This window comes from Antechinus flavipes, chromosome 4, assembly GCF_016432865.1.
Source record: "Antechinus flavipes isolate AdamAnt ecotype Samford, QLD, Australia chromosome 4, AdamAnt_v2, whole genome shotgun sequence".
NCBI lineage: Eukaryota > Metazoa > Chordata > Mammalia > Dasyuromorphia > Dasyuridae > Antechinus > Antechinus flavipes.
The window spans coordinates 89,396,110-89,411,310 of record NC_067401.1 but is presented as its reverse complement, the minus strand read 5'-3'; the positions used below and the strand labels follow the sequence as shown (position 1 = coordinate 89,411,310).

General features: G+C 33.2%; 1 protein-coding gene across 9 annotated transcripts in view; it reads right to left on the bottom strand.

Annotated features, from left to right (window-relative positions):
* Window positions 1–1,941: 1,941 nt before the first annotated feature.
* Window positions 1,942–15,201, bottom strand: part of RGS7 (regulator of G protein signaling 7) — a 677,137-nt gene continuing 663,877 nt past the window's right edge. For 7 of the 9 annotated variants that reach the window (XM_051993522.1, XM_051993525.1, XM_051993520.1 and 4 more), the window contains 2 exons: window positions 14,562–14,642; window positions 1,942–2,655 (listed from right to left, as the gene is read on the bottom strand). In XM_051993522.1, the coding sequence (XP_051849482.1) occupies window positions 14,591–14,642 (52 nt within the window). In that variant the 3' untranslated portion in view covers window positions 1,942–2,655; window positions 14,562–14,590. The remainder of the gene's footprint in view (window positions 2,656–14,561; window positions 14,643–15,201) is intronic. The other 2 variants (XM_051993517.1, XM_051993521.1) reach the window with 1 other exon arrangement.

The window sequence follows — 15,201 nt, the reverse complement described above, 5'->3', positions numbered from 1 at the left end:
TCCACAACATTGAATTCCTGCACTTCCATAATTTTGTCATTTTTTTTTTGAAATCTTTGTTTTATGGAAGTAACCTGAATCCCACTAATTTTTTTGAGCATATCCTAGGTAGGAACTAAGTAGGTAGGATATTTGACTTCCCATATGAAAGGTAGATTCCTCTCTGGCTTCCCTCAAGCTCCCGTTATATAGAGCTCAAAACAAAATGGTTCTAAAATTGAAGGCAATTTTAAGTTCAAAATCAAATAAAAAGGTTCACTTAAAGGAGACCAGTTTGCTGCTTAATTCTTTGGGATTTCATTTGTCACTCATAACTGGTGACTCTGTATTCAGAAGAACAATTATATGAAATACCAAATATCACAAGTATTTGCATTTAGCCTTTTGGGAAGAAGTTTTGTTTTGTTTTCAAGACCAGCCTAATGAACAGTTGGGAAAAAAAAATAATTAAAAAAAAACAAACAAACAAACAAAAAAGATTTACTTTGTACTATTTCCAGAAAGGAGAAGAAAATTCCATCTCACTTTACCACCTCAAATAATTTGTACTATTTATGCCTACCCTTAAACCAATGTTTGATTTGAATTGTCAATATAGGTAGAGGATTTTTGTTTTGTTCAGACATATAATTTTGCTGGTAGCAGTTTCCTTTTCTTTACCAATGTATATTCAACAATCCTTATTACTTATGGTCTTAGAGAGTTTCCTGAGGTTCTGTTAAATCACATGACTTCCCTAGGGTTACCCAGCAAGTATATGTTATGGGCAAGACCTGGAGATAAATAGGTCTATCTGGGTTTATGTCAAAGCACTTCATCCATAATATAACATTGCCTCATTTATAGTTTAAATATACTCTGAGTGAAAGACAAATGTTCCAAAATTATGGTATCTGGATGAGGGTACAGAAATCTGGGCACCAGATTAGCATAGGATCAAGAAATTTCAATATGGTATCTTGTATATGGGGCAGGTAGTTTAGGTAAGGATAAGGTAGATTTCTACTCCACCAGGTAAGGGTACTCTGTTCCAATGGTGTTGGAGGGGAAAATGTTGCACTTGGAATAGAAAAATACAGCCAGGAAGAGGTGAGAAGAGGTTAAAGCGTTAACTCTCTGGGTTAAATGACAAAATGAGGGTTTCCCCTCATACAACCTAGGTGGTAAGATAATGTTGGAAGGTTTCAGTGGAAAACAATGGAATAAGAATCCTGATTCTGATCCTTTCATAATTCTCCTCTGAGAAGTTTCATTTCTCAGTTCATATAGTTGTTCTGAATACAAACGAGTCACCAGTTAAGAAGGATAAATGAAATCCCAAAGAACTAAGTAGCAAACTGCTCTTCTTGCTATTCACTATACATTGTGTTTCATTTTCTATTTCCTGTGGAGAGATTTTCCTTTTGAAATTTCTTCAATCATGTGTGGAATATTTCTCCTCACTGTCTCACATAGTAGTTCCCTTCAATACTGTACTTAGGAACCACATCCTCAATGAGACTTCCCCAGTTATTAATGTTTTCCACACTTCCTCAAATTATAATAAATTTATTTAAAAAATACATTTTTGTTTACTTATCTGTATACTTGTTCTCCCTTTTATGAAGAAACTATTGTTCTTGTTGTTGTTGGTTTGTTTTTAATTCTCTAAGAAAATGTTTGATGTAGTGTAGGTAGATAATAAATGATTCTTGAATTCAATTGAAATAGTAAATTATTTTCTTTGCTGACAGAACAGGTGACTTTTCCCCCCTACCTCTGAAACATAAAATTTTGAAAGCTGACAAGTACATCTATTCAGCATCTACATTTGAGGATTTATTCCTTGATCCAATGCAAATTTGCTATGGTCTGCTGGAAACCAGGGCAGCTCAGTGAGAGACACTTTAATAACAATTAGTCAGCCAGTTTAAAACCGAAGCCCAAGGTTACAAAAGGAACGAGATTCTGCATCTTTTAATGAAAGATAAAACAACAATATAAACATACACAAATTTACAGAGAAGGGACCAACTTTAATACATTTGGAGTAAAAGGTGTTTCTTTTAAAGATGGTATAAAAATAAATGCAAGAAACATTAACAGAGAGTACAGATGACAACAAAGACGCAGTTTTTTTTTTGTTTGTTTGTTTGTTTGTTTTTTTTTTTTTTTCTGACTGGGAATACATAAGTGAAATGAAACCTGTGCTAATTTACTGCTCAATAAATGTGATGCCATATGCATATTTATTCATATATGTATATATATATTTTTTACAATTCTTCCAGGTTGGGATTTACTGCATTTTTTTTTTTTAATGAACTCTGTGTCTAGGAGAAGCTTTCAAAAAAAAAGTTTCACTGTACTTGAACTTGCAGAAAAGAATTACATAGATCCAGCTTGATATGAAGGAGGAAGTGAACAGACAAGATTGGAATTGGAAGTGGTGAGAAGAAATAGAGTCCCTCGGAGTCTGTAATGCTTCAGTGGAGGCAAAAGAGAACATATCCAGTCCTTTGCTCATGCAACATCTTGGTCTAATGTCCTCTGATCCAGGGACTAAGTGAGCTACAAAGTGTGTATAATGATTCGAGGCTGGGTCCATGCTACAAGTAGATCCTTTTAATAGGACTGAACTAGACTGGTTAACCTCTTGGATGTGAGCGATTTCCCCTGAGGAAAAGATAAGAACACAAACAAAGAAACAGAAAACAGGCATGATCACTGAAAACCTGTTCAGCAGCAGCCCGCTGGTGTTGGATGGGACATTGTGAAATCCTAAGTAATGAATCCAGTACCAGGGTTGAGATGGGGCCCCTAAGGTACACCTTTGCTTAATTTTTTAGCCATTGGACAAAATTTACCCTCCCTCTCTCCCCCTTTCCCATCCCACCAATTGCAAACAGACTGATGATTTCACAGCACAGATTAGCAAATCATAAACATGTCCATAAACATTCCATTTATGCATAGCAATGATTCAACACCTAAGCCTGCTTTTGTCATTATATACTTATCCAATACAACAATCCAAGATATACTTTTCAGAGAGGACATTTTTCAGAAGACTCTCTGTCTTAGGAACAAAAGGATGATAGCATAAAAATATTTTTATTTTTCCTAGTCAACTAAACAAATATTTGTCAAAATCTGTGTTGGTTGAGACTGATGGGTTTAATATCTGATTAAAAAAAAAAGGTAGGACTGAATTTACTGATTTTAAGTGATAGAAACTATGTGTTAAAGCTCTGACTATTCCACAAAATGAAAGGGAGAAATGAAGGAATTAACTATCCTTCTAATTTGAGGGAATCTCATCAGTTTCCCATTTCCTATCATATAAGTCTTCATCACTGGAAAGAGCAAGATTGCCTGTCTCCAAAGATAATTTTACACCCTCCAGTGGTAATTTTTAAATATCAGATAGGCAGTCTGTAGGCCGGTCATTTTTAAAAACCTCATATTACAAAACATTAATCTAAAATACAAAGTGCTCTAGTGTATTCAGATACCTACATAACTTATAGAATGGAATTTTTGTTTCCTGTAGGGTAGAATCAAGGTTGAAGGCCAAGGTAATATTGCATTCTAATCACACACACACACAAAAAAAATGAGACAGAACTCCTGTGGCAATACATAATGTAATCACCTACTATGTCCTCATGATATGATGAGAGAGAGCTGACAGAGAAGGAATCATCACTCAAAGGGCATTATTTTTAGAAGTGAAAACATTTGAGCAAAGTGTAAGAACATTGAACTGCCAACAAATATACTGAACAACAATAACAATCACAACATGCCTGTATAAGGATTAATTCAATCTCTCTTGTTAAAAGACTCACTACCAATGAGTAATAGATTTTGGGAGCTTAACTTAGCTTTTAATATAAGAGATGGAAAAAACCAAAGTATAAAGTAAGGTCTATCCTAATTTTTCAGTTTTTGTGTGAAATAAGGAAAAAGGAAAAAAGAAATGTCAGAACAACAGACAACTTGCAAGGTATATAGTCTCAACTGATGGAAGTGCACATTTCCTATTATGGATAAAGTACTTCTTCAAGTCACTGAGACCCAAAAAGTATTCTACTTCTGATTATAGTAGAAAGTTGTTGTTCAGGATGGCAAAAATAAACCTGCTTTTTCTTCTATTTCCAGGCACTTAAACAACCACATAATGCAAGGAAGAAAAATTAAAAGACAAAACGAAAACACTTTCCTGTTTCTAGACTGAAGTTTATTTGATAATTTTATAGAGTAATATTAATTACTAGAAAGCTGAGTGATTTTTTTGCAAAGTGTTAATCTTTTAGAACTAAGGAGATACATGTTCTGGGGAGTTGCCTGAGATACGCAGAGGTTAAATACTTTGCCCTGTATCTAATAAGAATCAGAAGCTGACTCCACTCAATAAACTAAAGATCCTCATTAAGTTCTATTGATGCTGTATTGATATCAATGTACCATATATGCTGATAGACCAGTAAATACATTTTTTAAAAATTGATTCGGCATAGGAACACGAAAATACATTTAAAAAATTCATAAAGTTGGGATGTGAAAGATTTGATTGAACAAGAAAGTTACAAATGTTTGTTGTGTTAATCACAGGACTACCTGAAACAAATGAATGCCATTCTATGTATCCAAGAGAACATTTCTTTTAGTATAAAAAGAAATATCTTAACCTCAGTCAGATCCATTCTTTTGAAAACTCTATCTCTATATATCTTAGAGGTAATAAAAAAATAAAAAACCAAAACTAAATTCTGTTTTTGGAGAGGGAAAGAATGAAGGAAAAAAGAAAGGAAGAAAGCTTAAAAAGACGACTATCCAGGCTAGCAGGAAGGAAGGAAAGATTAAGTATTTTGGTATGTGCTTAGCACTGTTCTAAGCACTTTATAAATATATATTTTTTATTTGTTCCTCGCAACACCCTGGGAGTTGGTAATAGCTTTATTCCCACTTTTAGTTGAGGAAACTGAGACAGACAATGGTTAAGTGACTTATCTACAATCACACAATTGGTAAGTGATTGGGATCAAATTTGAACTTAGGTTTTCCTAGCTCTATTTCCATTCACTGAGATATCTACGTGTACTATCTACAAGTACAAGGATACTTGTTCTGTTTAAAAAAAAACAAAAAAAAAAAACTCAAATGGATACTGGGGGGGGGGGGTGAGGGGAAATCAGGTTTAGTTATAGGTCCAAGAGAAACTGTTCAAATTTTAATAATTTGGTAACCGTAATTTGTCAGAAAGGTTTCTTGGAAACTATATAAATTTAGCTACTGCCAATAATCTTTTCACAATTTTGCCAAACTAAAGAATGAGTGGAATTTTTATAGCTAAATTTCAAATTCCTGGGTCCAAAAACTAACAAAAAAAATCAATGGCTTTTACTAATAGTGGTTTTAACTAAGTGCCTCTCAAATCAAAGTTATAAATAACACAGATTTTTAGCCAAATGTTTATGCACATTATGTATGACTTATACTTATTCTTTCCTAATACTGAAGGCTAAGAAACTTTAGTGAAAGTAGAAACCTTTAGAGCCAAAGCAAAATAGATATGAAAAAAAGAGAACTCACAATAATAGCAGAAAGAAATCAAAAGACTATGTCCTCAATTCATCTAGGGAAGTTACACAATGACCAATAAATGGACCATATACTTGGAAAAAAAAAAAAGCATAGAACTAATTCAAGGACAAAATAAACCTCAGACTGTTACCTGGCATCTAACTGAACATAAAACATCATTACAAACCACAAAACTATCAAATAAAGACAAAGTTTTCCAGATCCCCCCATAAAAAATAGTACTACTCCCATTTTCTTAATGCGACAGAGAATACATGCTGCTATTTAGTAAAGTTCTTGGTACTCAGATTTTACTGAACACCTTGCTAAAGCCATTCCTTCAAATTTTCAAAGAAGTAATTAGCTAATAAAATAGATAATTCACCAACAAATAGCTCAGATGGAAATCTAAGCTTTGGGAAAATACCAACAAGATGATGATAATGGAGAATTATATTGGGGTAGATTTTGAGCTATAACCTCAGTGAGGAAAAGAATCACTAGCCTACCTCCTTTTCTGAAGCACTAAATGAATTCTGTAGGAAGAAGTCAGCATTCAAGTAATTAGTAAACCCCATTTATTGGCTTGTTTAGGTAAATTAATGAGTGTTGCCCAGACAGGGAGAAGTGAGTACAGAGAGACATATTAAGGCATGAAATTAGAAGCACTTAAGGGAATATATTAAGAAAGTAGTATAGTGGAGGGGAAAGAGACATGATTTGGAGCTAACAGTTCTGAATTTGAAACCTGGCTATCCAATTTACTACCTGTGAATTTAGGGTAAGTTACTTCCTATCTTCAGAACATTTTAGTAGCTTCTAAATCTTTTTTTGAGGGTAGAGGCAATTTTAGTTTTGTCTCTTTATGTTTTGTGGCTAATACTATGCCCAATACATAGTAGGTATTTAATAAATGCTAACTAAATTAATTCAGTTTCCTCATTTCAAAAAACAAAGGTGTTAAACTAAAGGATTTGGTAAGATCTCTTTCAACTTAAAATCCTGTAAATTCAGTTATTCTGAATATTTTTATTCTTTAACCACCTCCCTATAGTTGTAAGTATCTATACAGTTTGATGAAAGTGTCTTTTAGCTAGTATTTTTTTTTCTTTTTTTAATAATACTCTTTAATTTTTCCCACAGAATGCTGTAATCTAGTAAGGGTCTCAGAATGGCCTATTAGCTCCAGGTTAGGCATAGGAACCAAGAGATTCTAAAGTTTATTTTGGTTTTGTTTGAGAGTGCCTAAATTTTCTTTTTTGGTCACTTAAATGCCATTGTCTTACATTACCACAATATGTTTAAAAAGCATTGAATATAGGATCAAACAAATACTCTAAGACTATAACCATTAATAAGATAGTACTGGTTTGGTGATGGAAAATCCCCATTGTCTCATCCATCAAAACTCTTTTGGTCTTCAAGATGTCTATAATATATTTACATTCCAGCTATTAATCTGTATTTTCCTCTACCTCACAACAGTATTTCATGGTTTGGTAGAGTGATGTTCTTGAACTCACTGAGACCTGAATTTGCAACCTGACTTTGACACTAGGCTTTATGACTCTAGGCAAATCAATCTGGGGTTCAGTTTTTTCATGTCAGTTCAGAATTCAAGTGTCTGATAGGTTGTGGAGAGAAAGAGTATTGGAAGTACTGACCAACGAGTACAGAAGAGATCTAAAATAAAGAACCAATTACTAAAACTATGATATTGTCCAAGTTGATAAATTTTTCAAAGAATGGCAGTAATTCTCTGAATTGTAATCACAAAGATAGATATGTTGGGTATTTTTTAAATTTCCAATGGAAAAATCAATTAAACAAAAATCTTCATTTATTTGTTTTGATTTCCAAACCTGGATTTGGAAAAGTCAGAGTATACCAGAAAAAATAATGAATAGTTGAATCATTTTTACTCCCAAGAAAGAAGCCAATATAATTTGGAGATTTTCAGTTTCCAGGAATTACTACGAGTCCTATTTGTTTTGTTTGTTTTTTGTTGAAAAATTATGAGTAATCTAATCTGTTTATTATTTTTGGCACATTTTGAGGACACTTAGACATGGACTTAAAAAGGGGGGGGGTGAGAAATGCCAAAATAGATGACATAAATAAGACAAACTTAACTTAGCATAGTAATCTTTTGGGCCCACCAAACTTTTAAAGAAATGGCTTTGGGAGTACATATACTTATATCTGTTTTTCTGTGTTTATTGTTTATCTATTTTCAAAGTATGCTTCAGACTACTAATATGAAACTAAACAAAAATGATAAAAATAGAAAAAAAGAAACATACCATTAGATTTATAAAACACCCTTTTAAGAAAAAAAGTTTTGTGTATCATGCATGGGGACTTGGAATAGGTGACTGAGACAAAGAAATATGACACTGAAATTTCTAGCACAAATATCCTATAACAATTAGCACAACTAAACACATGAAGAAATTAAGAATGAAAATCAAATTGGTACAGGGGAGTAATGCTAAAATTCAGGAAGTCAGGAAAACTTGAGTGCAAATTCAGCCTTCAAGAACTTACTAGCTGTGTGATGCTAGACAAGTGAATTAATTTTTGTCTGCCTCAATTTTTTCAAATGCAAGAGGGGGATAATAATAGTACCTAACTCATAAGATTATTATGAGGACTGAATGAGATAATATATGTGCAATCCTTAACAGAGGGCTTGTTAAGTGCTACTGAGCACTTAATTAATGCTTATTCTTTCTCCTTTCCCAAATCCTTATCTACTTAAAATTCTTATAATAATAATAACAATAATAATGTTTGTTAAAAAACAGTAACCAAAAAAGAGCATAGATATTCAGCACTAAGACCAATAAAGCACATAAACTAATCTGTTTAATTTCTTTTAATCCAACTTTCTTAATTGTGGGCAATTGATTTTCACTGTGAAAAGGAAGAGAATCATAAGATAACAGCTTTAAGAAATGGTAGGGTCTACTGGAGGGTGGTTTTGTTTTGTTTTGTTTGTCCTTGAGTTATATAAGATGTGAATATATTTGTAAGCAAAAGTGAAGGAAATATTTTCAACTGAAAATTGAGAGACAAAGTGATCAAAAGGAGCAAATTTCTAGATGAGACAGGATGAAATAGGACCAAAGTTACAAACAGAGACACAGCTAATGTAAAGGAAAAGGCAACTTTTTCCTTTGAGAAATAAGAGAAGAAAGAATGGATATGATGTGGGAAAGTCTGTCATCACTGACAAGATTTCTGAATGTTTAATTATCACTTTTGTTGTGCTAAACTCATATTTTAAAAAATGCATGGCCTTAGTAGCAGCCATTCAAAATAAAGTTGTGTGAAACTTTATAAGTTGCACACAAAAATAAATAAGGCAAATTGTGATAATATGACATTAAGAAAAGCTTGCTATGGATTTTAAAAAAGAAGAATTTTTCAGCTTTATTTTTGATACCATTATTTGTTGAATTGAAAAATTCTGTGATAGTATTTGTGAAAGAGGATGTGGGTTATAACATGGTTCTGAGTATATCTTTTAAGTTAGACATCCAGAATTCACCCTGAAGTGGTGGTAGTAAGAGCCTTCTAATATAAACCTATAGTTCTGTTCTCCCACCCCTACCTAGCTTCCCTATGATTCCATGTACATTTTTTTGACTCCTCAGTTAAAATTTCTTTCCTTGGATTCCATTCCCAATAGATGTCTTCTCTTTTGCTTAGAAAGTAAGATCCTTAAAATAGTCAGTAGCATCTATTTAAAACCATCAGCAAGCATCATATGTAATAGGGATAAATTAGAATCATTCCCAATAAGATAGGAGTGAACAAGGTTGCCACTATCACCATTGCTATTCAATATTGTATTATAAATGCTAGCTTTGGCAATAAGAGAAGAAAAAGAGATTAAAGGAATTAGAGTAGGTAATGAGGAAATCAAATGATCACTCTTTGCAGATGAAATGATGGTATACTTAGAGAACCCCAGAGAATCAACTAAAAAGCTATTAGAAATAATCTACAACTTTAGCAAAGTTGCAGGATACAAAATAAACCCACATAAATCATCACCATTCTTATACCTCACTAACAAAATCCAACAGCAAGAGATATAATGAGAAATTCCATTTAAAATAACTGTTGATAATATAAAATATTTGGGAATTTATCTGCCAAGGGAAAGTCAGGAACTATATAAGCAAAACTACAAAATACTTTCCACACAAGTAAAGTCAGATCTAAACAATTGGAAAAATATCAAGTGCTTAGAGGTAGCTTGAGCGAATATAATAACACTGAATCCAGTGGCAAGATAGAAATCAGATGACTAGAGATGGACCTGGATGCAGTGGGAGACCTTGGACTTTTTAAATTAAGGTTTCTGATAGCTCTCAGTTTGATTGAGGCAATGGCCTTTTGGTGATTAAATCTAGGTAAGAAATGAGGCCAAAAAATGGTCTCATTTTTTCTTAGTTTCAAAAAAGAATCAGTTTGGAAGGAGAAGACTCCCAGGGTTTTTGGCCAAAACTGAGCCAATGAGGCCCAAATAATGACTAAGTGAATCTTGGGTAGGGATTTATTGCTGGCCAATCAGTAAGAGCTCTACTATCAAGCAAATGAAATACTCCTTCAAGAGGCAATGATAGTATTGATTTTTATTACTGGAGTAACAAGTTGGTTTGGCCAGATAAAGATAAATCATTTTGGTACTTTAATGAGGAGGATGAATTGGTGGAGACAAGTAGTTAACTAAAAGGAGAAGTATTTGCAATAGTTGATAGAATGAACACACCCCATACCAAAATAAGGTCAAAATTGGTATATGATTTGAGCATTTAGAGTGATATCATGAGCAAACTAAGAGAGCAAGAGATAATTTGTCTCTCAGATCTTTGGAGAAGGGAGGAATTTTATGACCAAAGAAGAATTAGAGAACATTATAGAAAATAAAATGGACAACTTTGATTACATTAAACTAAAAAGTTTTTGCATAAACAAAATCAAAACAAACAAAATTTAAAAAGAAGTACAAAACTGGGGAAAAAAATTTAAAACCAGTGTTTCTGATAAAGGTCTCATTTGTAAAATATAAAAAGAAATGTGTCAAATGTATAAGAACACAAGTCATTCCCCAACTGTTAAATGGTCAAAGGATATGAAGGATTTTCAGATGATGAAATTAAAACCATCTACAGTCATATAAAAAAAATGCTCTAAATCACTACTGATTAGAGAAATGCAAATTAAAACCACTCTAAAAACTACTACCTCACACCTGTCAGATTAGCAAAGATTACAGGAAAAGATAATGATAAATGTTGGTGGGGATGTGAGAAAACTGGGACACTCATACATTGTTAGTGGAGTTGTGAAATGATCCAAAAATTCTGAAGAGCAGTCTGGAACGATACCCAAAAGACTATCAAACTGTGCATACCCTTTGATTTAGCAGTGCCACTACTAGGTCTGTATCCTAAGGAAATAATAAAGGAGGGAAAAGGACCCACATGTTCAAAAATGTTTGTAGCAGCTTTTTGTGGTGGCAAAGAATTGGAAAATGAGTAGATGCTCATCACTTGGAGAATGGCTGAACAAGTTGTGGTATATGACGGTAACGAAATATTATCATTCTATATAAAATGATGAACATGGTTTAAGAAAGCCTGGAAATATTTACACAAACTGATGATGAGTGAAACAAGCAGACCCAGGAATACAATGTACACAGTAACAGCAAAATTATGTGATAACCAACTATGAAAGAATTGTTTCTTCTCAGTGATTGAGTGATCCAAGGCAATCCCAACAGACTTTGAATAGAAAATGCCATCTGCATCCAGAAAAAAACAAAAACAAAAACAAAAACAAACAACTATGGGGACAGACTGTAAATCAACACATACTATGTTCACTTCTTTTTATCTTTTTTTTTTTTATCTCTTCCATGTTTTTTTTTTTTTTCTTTTTGTTCTGATTTTTTCTCTCTCAATATGATTCATAAAGCAATGTGTTTTAAAAACAAATAAAGAAAGAATGTTGATGGAGCAAAGTAGAATTCACTAGTGCACAAACTTACCCCAAAAGACCATTTCTAAAGAACTAAGGAAACACACTATCTTGCTTCAGTTGGAGATTCAGTTGGGATTCTTGGGTATCGTATCTTTGTCAGTTGTTTTACTTAATTGTTTTTCTTTCTTTCAAGAGAATGGTCACTGGTAGGGATAGGAGAATTATATCCAGAAATGGAAGCAAGGAAGGAGGGAGAAAGAATGGAAAAGAAAGAAGGAAGGAAGGAAGGAAAGAAGGAAGGAAGGAAGGAAGGAAGGAAAGAAGGAAGGAAGGAAGGAAAGAAAAAAGGAAGGAAAAAGGAAAGAAGGAAGGAAAGAAGGAAAGAGGAAAGAAGGAAGGAAGGAAGGTAGGGAGGGAAGAAGGGAGGGAAGAAGGAAGGAAAAATTATTGTCTCTTTTCTTAACTTGGGACCTAACTCTTCCCTTTGGTTCATATAACATACAGTTAGCACTTAATAAAAACTTGTAGAAATAGAATTTATATATGGAGAAATATAAATCAGAATAATATATATGCTCTAGATTGTTCTTAGGAGATAGCTTCTCTGACAAAATAACATATTCATATGACATTTATATTTATGACTTACTAAGCACCTTCTTTACAGCATATCTGCAGAATATAAAATAGAGACACTGAAGTTCAAAAGAGTTAAGAGTTTGTTCAATGCCGTAAGGTTAGAAAGAAGCTGGTTGTCTATAAAGATCAGAAAAAGAGAAATAAGAAATCTGGAAAAGAAAATGTAAAGTTTTGTTTAGAATATATTGTACTAAGATAACTTTGAGACATCCTGGCATAATTTTTGTCCAGGAGATTAGAGATGGTGCTGGACATATTGATTTGGGAATTATCTCTAGTCAATCAGTCAATAAAAATTTCTTAAGAATCTACTTTGTCATGCACTGTTGTAAGCACTTAAGATATAAAAAGAAGCAAGACAGTCCCTACCTACAAGAACCTTACAGTCTAATGGAAAAAGACCATATTTCTACTCATTAAGATGATGAAAAAGAAAATAATAAATATTGATAGAAAAGTAGAGGGACAGATTCTCATGTGTAAATTCCCACACATCTTTTTTTTCTTTGCTAAATAATGTTTCATTTTGTAAATTTTTGCTTGTGATTCAATTAGTTCTGTATTTTCTCTATACCTTAGTCTTAGAAAGTTGTCTAGGAAACTGAAAAACTAACTCTTTTGAACAGGATCACACATTAGGCCTTTTCAGAGAAAAAATCCAGGGCTTTGACCTAGATCTTCCTGAATCATTGGCCAACTCTCTCCACTATGCAATGCTAACTGCTTTACATCATATCACACATGAATATCATATTATTATATAATATCATACTTTTAATAAAAAATGCTACATATCATACCACATAGTAAATGATTAACTTTAAAAGCAAATCATGATGATAGAAGACAAAAAAAAAAATAGAAGAAAAGGAAAAGAAAGCAATACAAAGAGGAGGATTGTTGGAAAGAAGGAATACTGAGTTTATGAATTCAAAATGAACTTCCATGGAGATAACTGTTATTTTTTCTTTCAATGATTTATGACATACATTTTTCATATTGTTGAATTTCCTCCAGGAAATAATAAATTTATATGTTATAGACTGAAGAGACATCCCTAAAATCCAATAAAAATACTGATTTTTAAAATAACCAGTTGAGGAAAATGAAAAATCATGTAGTATTCTCCCATCATCCTGAAAATCTCTTGTGTATTTCCATTAGAGCAAAATATACACAGGAATGCATAACAGCTTTAACACCATAGATTTGTGGTAGATCTCCAATGTACCAAAAAATCCTTTAATCCTCTGAGTAGAAAAACATTAACCTTCAACTAGGAAAGAACATTAACATAACAATTGGTTATGTTAATGATCAGATGGTTAATTTAAATAAAATTAACCAATGTGTTACTTGGGAGGTAGTGTGAGAGATAGTGGTTCCCCTTCTCTTCGATATCTGTTTTAATTTTTTTTTTTAATTCCAGTCCAAATTATCCATTTATTAGCGAGGGCAAACTACTATGAAACATTTCATTCCTCTCTTCATTTGTTATTTAATTCTCTTGCAAAGTCTAAAAAGTAACTTGGGTAAGAGTAGGGCATTATAGTCAAGTTTGGGTATTGCATATGTGTTGTAAAGAGATGGGGTAGGAACCATTGGATTCTTTTTTTTTTTTTTGTTCCTTTTTTCTTCACCTCAAGATCTACTATGACTTTCAATTACCCATGCTAAGTGCTTTGATCACAATCTCAGAGACAAAATTCAAAGATCATTAGATTAGAAAATGTTTGATATGAAACAGTCTTCTTGGACAACACACAATCACAGTGCAACATGCCATGGCCACACCATCAAGCAAAAACTTGGGGTTTTTGTTTCAAATAGCATTCACTGCTTTGTTTTCAATCTCTACATCTTCCCCTCACTTGGAGTACTTTTTCTATTTTTGCCTTACAATCAGATTGTGACCTGAGATTACTAAAAATCTAGGCCTGAGTCAAGGCTTCTATTGGAGGAATTGGAAATTTAAATTGCATCAGAGTACAGATTATCCCTAGATTATCTCAGATTTTAGGCCTTTTGTCTCCCAATCTTATTTTACATGCTCTTAACACTTACCATTTTAAAGTCTTTTAGATACTCTGACAATGGGGACATTGCCAGTAATTCACAAAGGTGACCTGTTCCCACTCCACCCACTTCCGACTTTTATTCTCATCTAGGGTAACTAAAAACAAAAACCATGATCTTTGCTGAAGCTGATCAACTTCCATTTCAACACACACACAGAGCTCCATTGAACTGGTCATCACAGCAAAAGCCACAACAAGCACATAGCAGCATGGAACTAACTGCACGACTCAACAGACAATGCAGACAAACTTGAGTATAAACCAAGATTGTTCTACCTCTTTTCATAACAGGTTAGTGCTGGCCCTCAGTGTTGGTGTACAGTTTTTATGGCATGGGAAAATAGGGATGTTTCTGCCCTATAAAAATAAATGTGTTGAATGCTTTAGTTTGAGCTTACACCAGGTCAGAAAGATCCAAAAAGAATCCTGAAAACAAGGACATCACCAAAACACATGGGGGAGAATAGGAAAATGTTGGCAGGAAAGTGACTGATTTCCTGTGTGCTTTGATGCAATATTTTCCAACATCCTTCTGTGAATAAAGAATAGAGGAATCATATTGATGGGGCATTTTAAGGGCTTGTATCCTGCTACCAAATAGCATTCATATATAAGCTTTTCCTTAAGCCATTCAAAAGGTCATTCTTCCCACAAATGACAAATGTGAAAGATATAGAAACCAGACTCTTTTCATTTGTCTAACTCTCAGAAAGACCAATATGAGGGAAAAACAGGATAGAAACATGTGTTCTTTTTAGAAGGGAGTTGCAGACACAACTATGAGGAAAAAGATAAAGGAGCCCTCCTAGGTCTTTCCATTATTTGCTAAAAAAGAAAGAAAGAGTTGGTATTCTTCCTTTTTGTATGACCTATTTCATGCTTCTTTAAGCATCCAAAGCCCAAACACACCATCTTC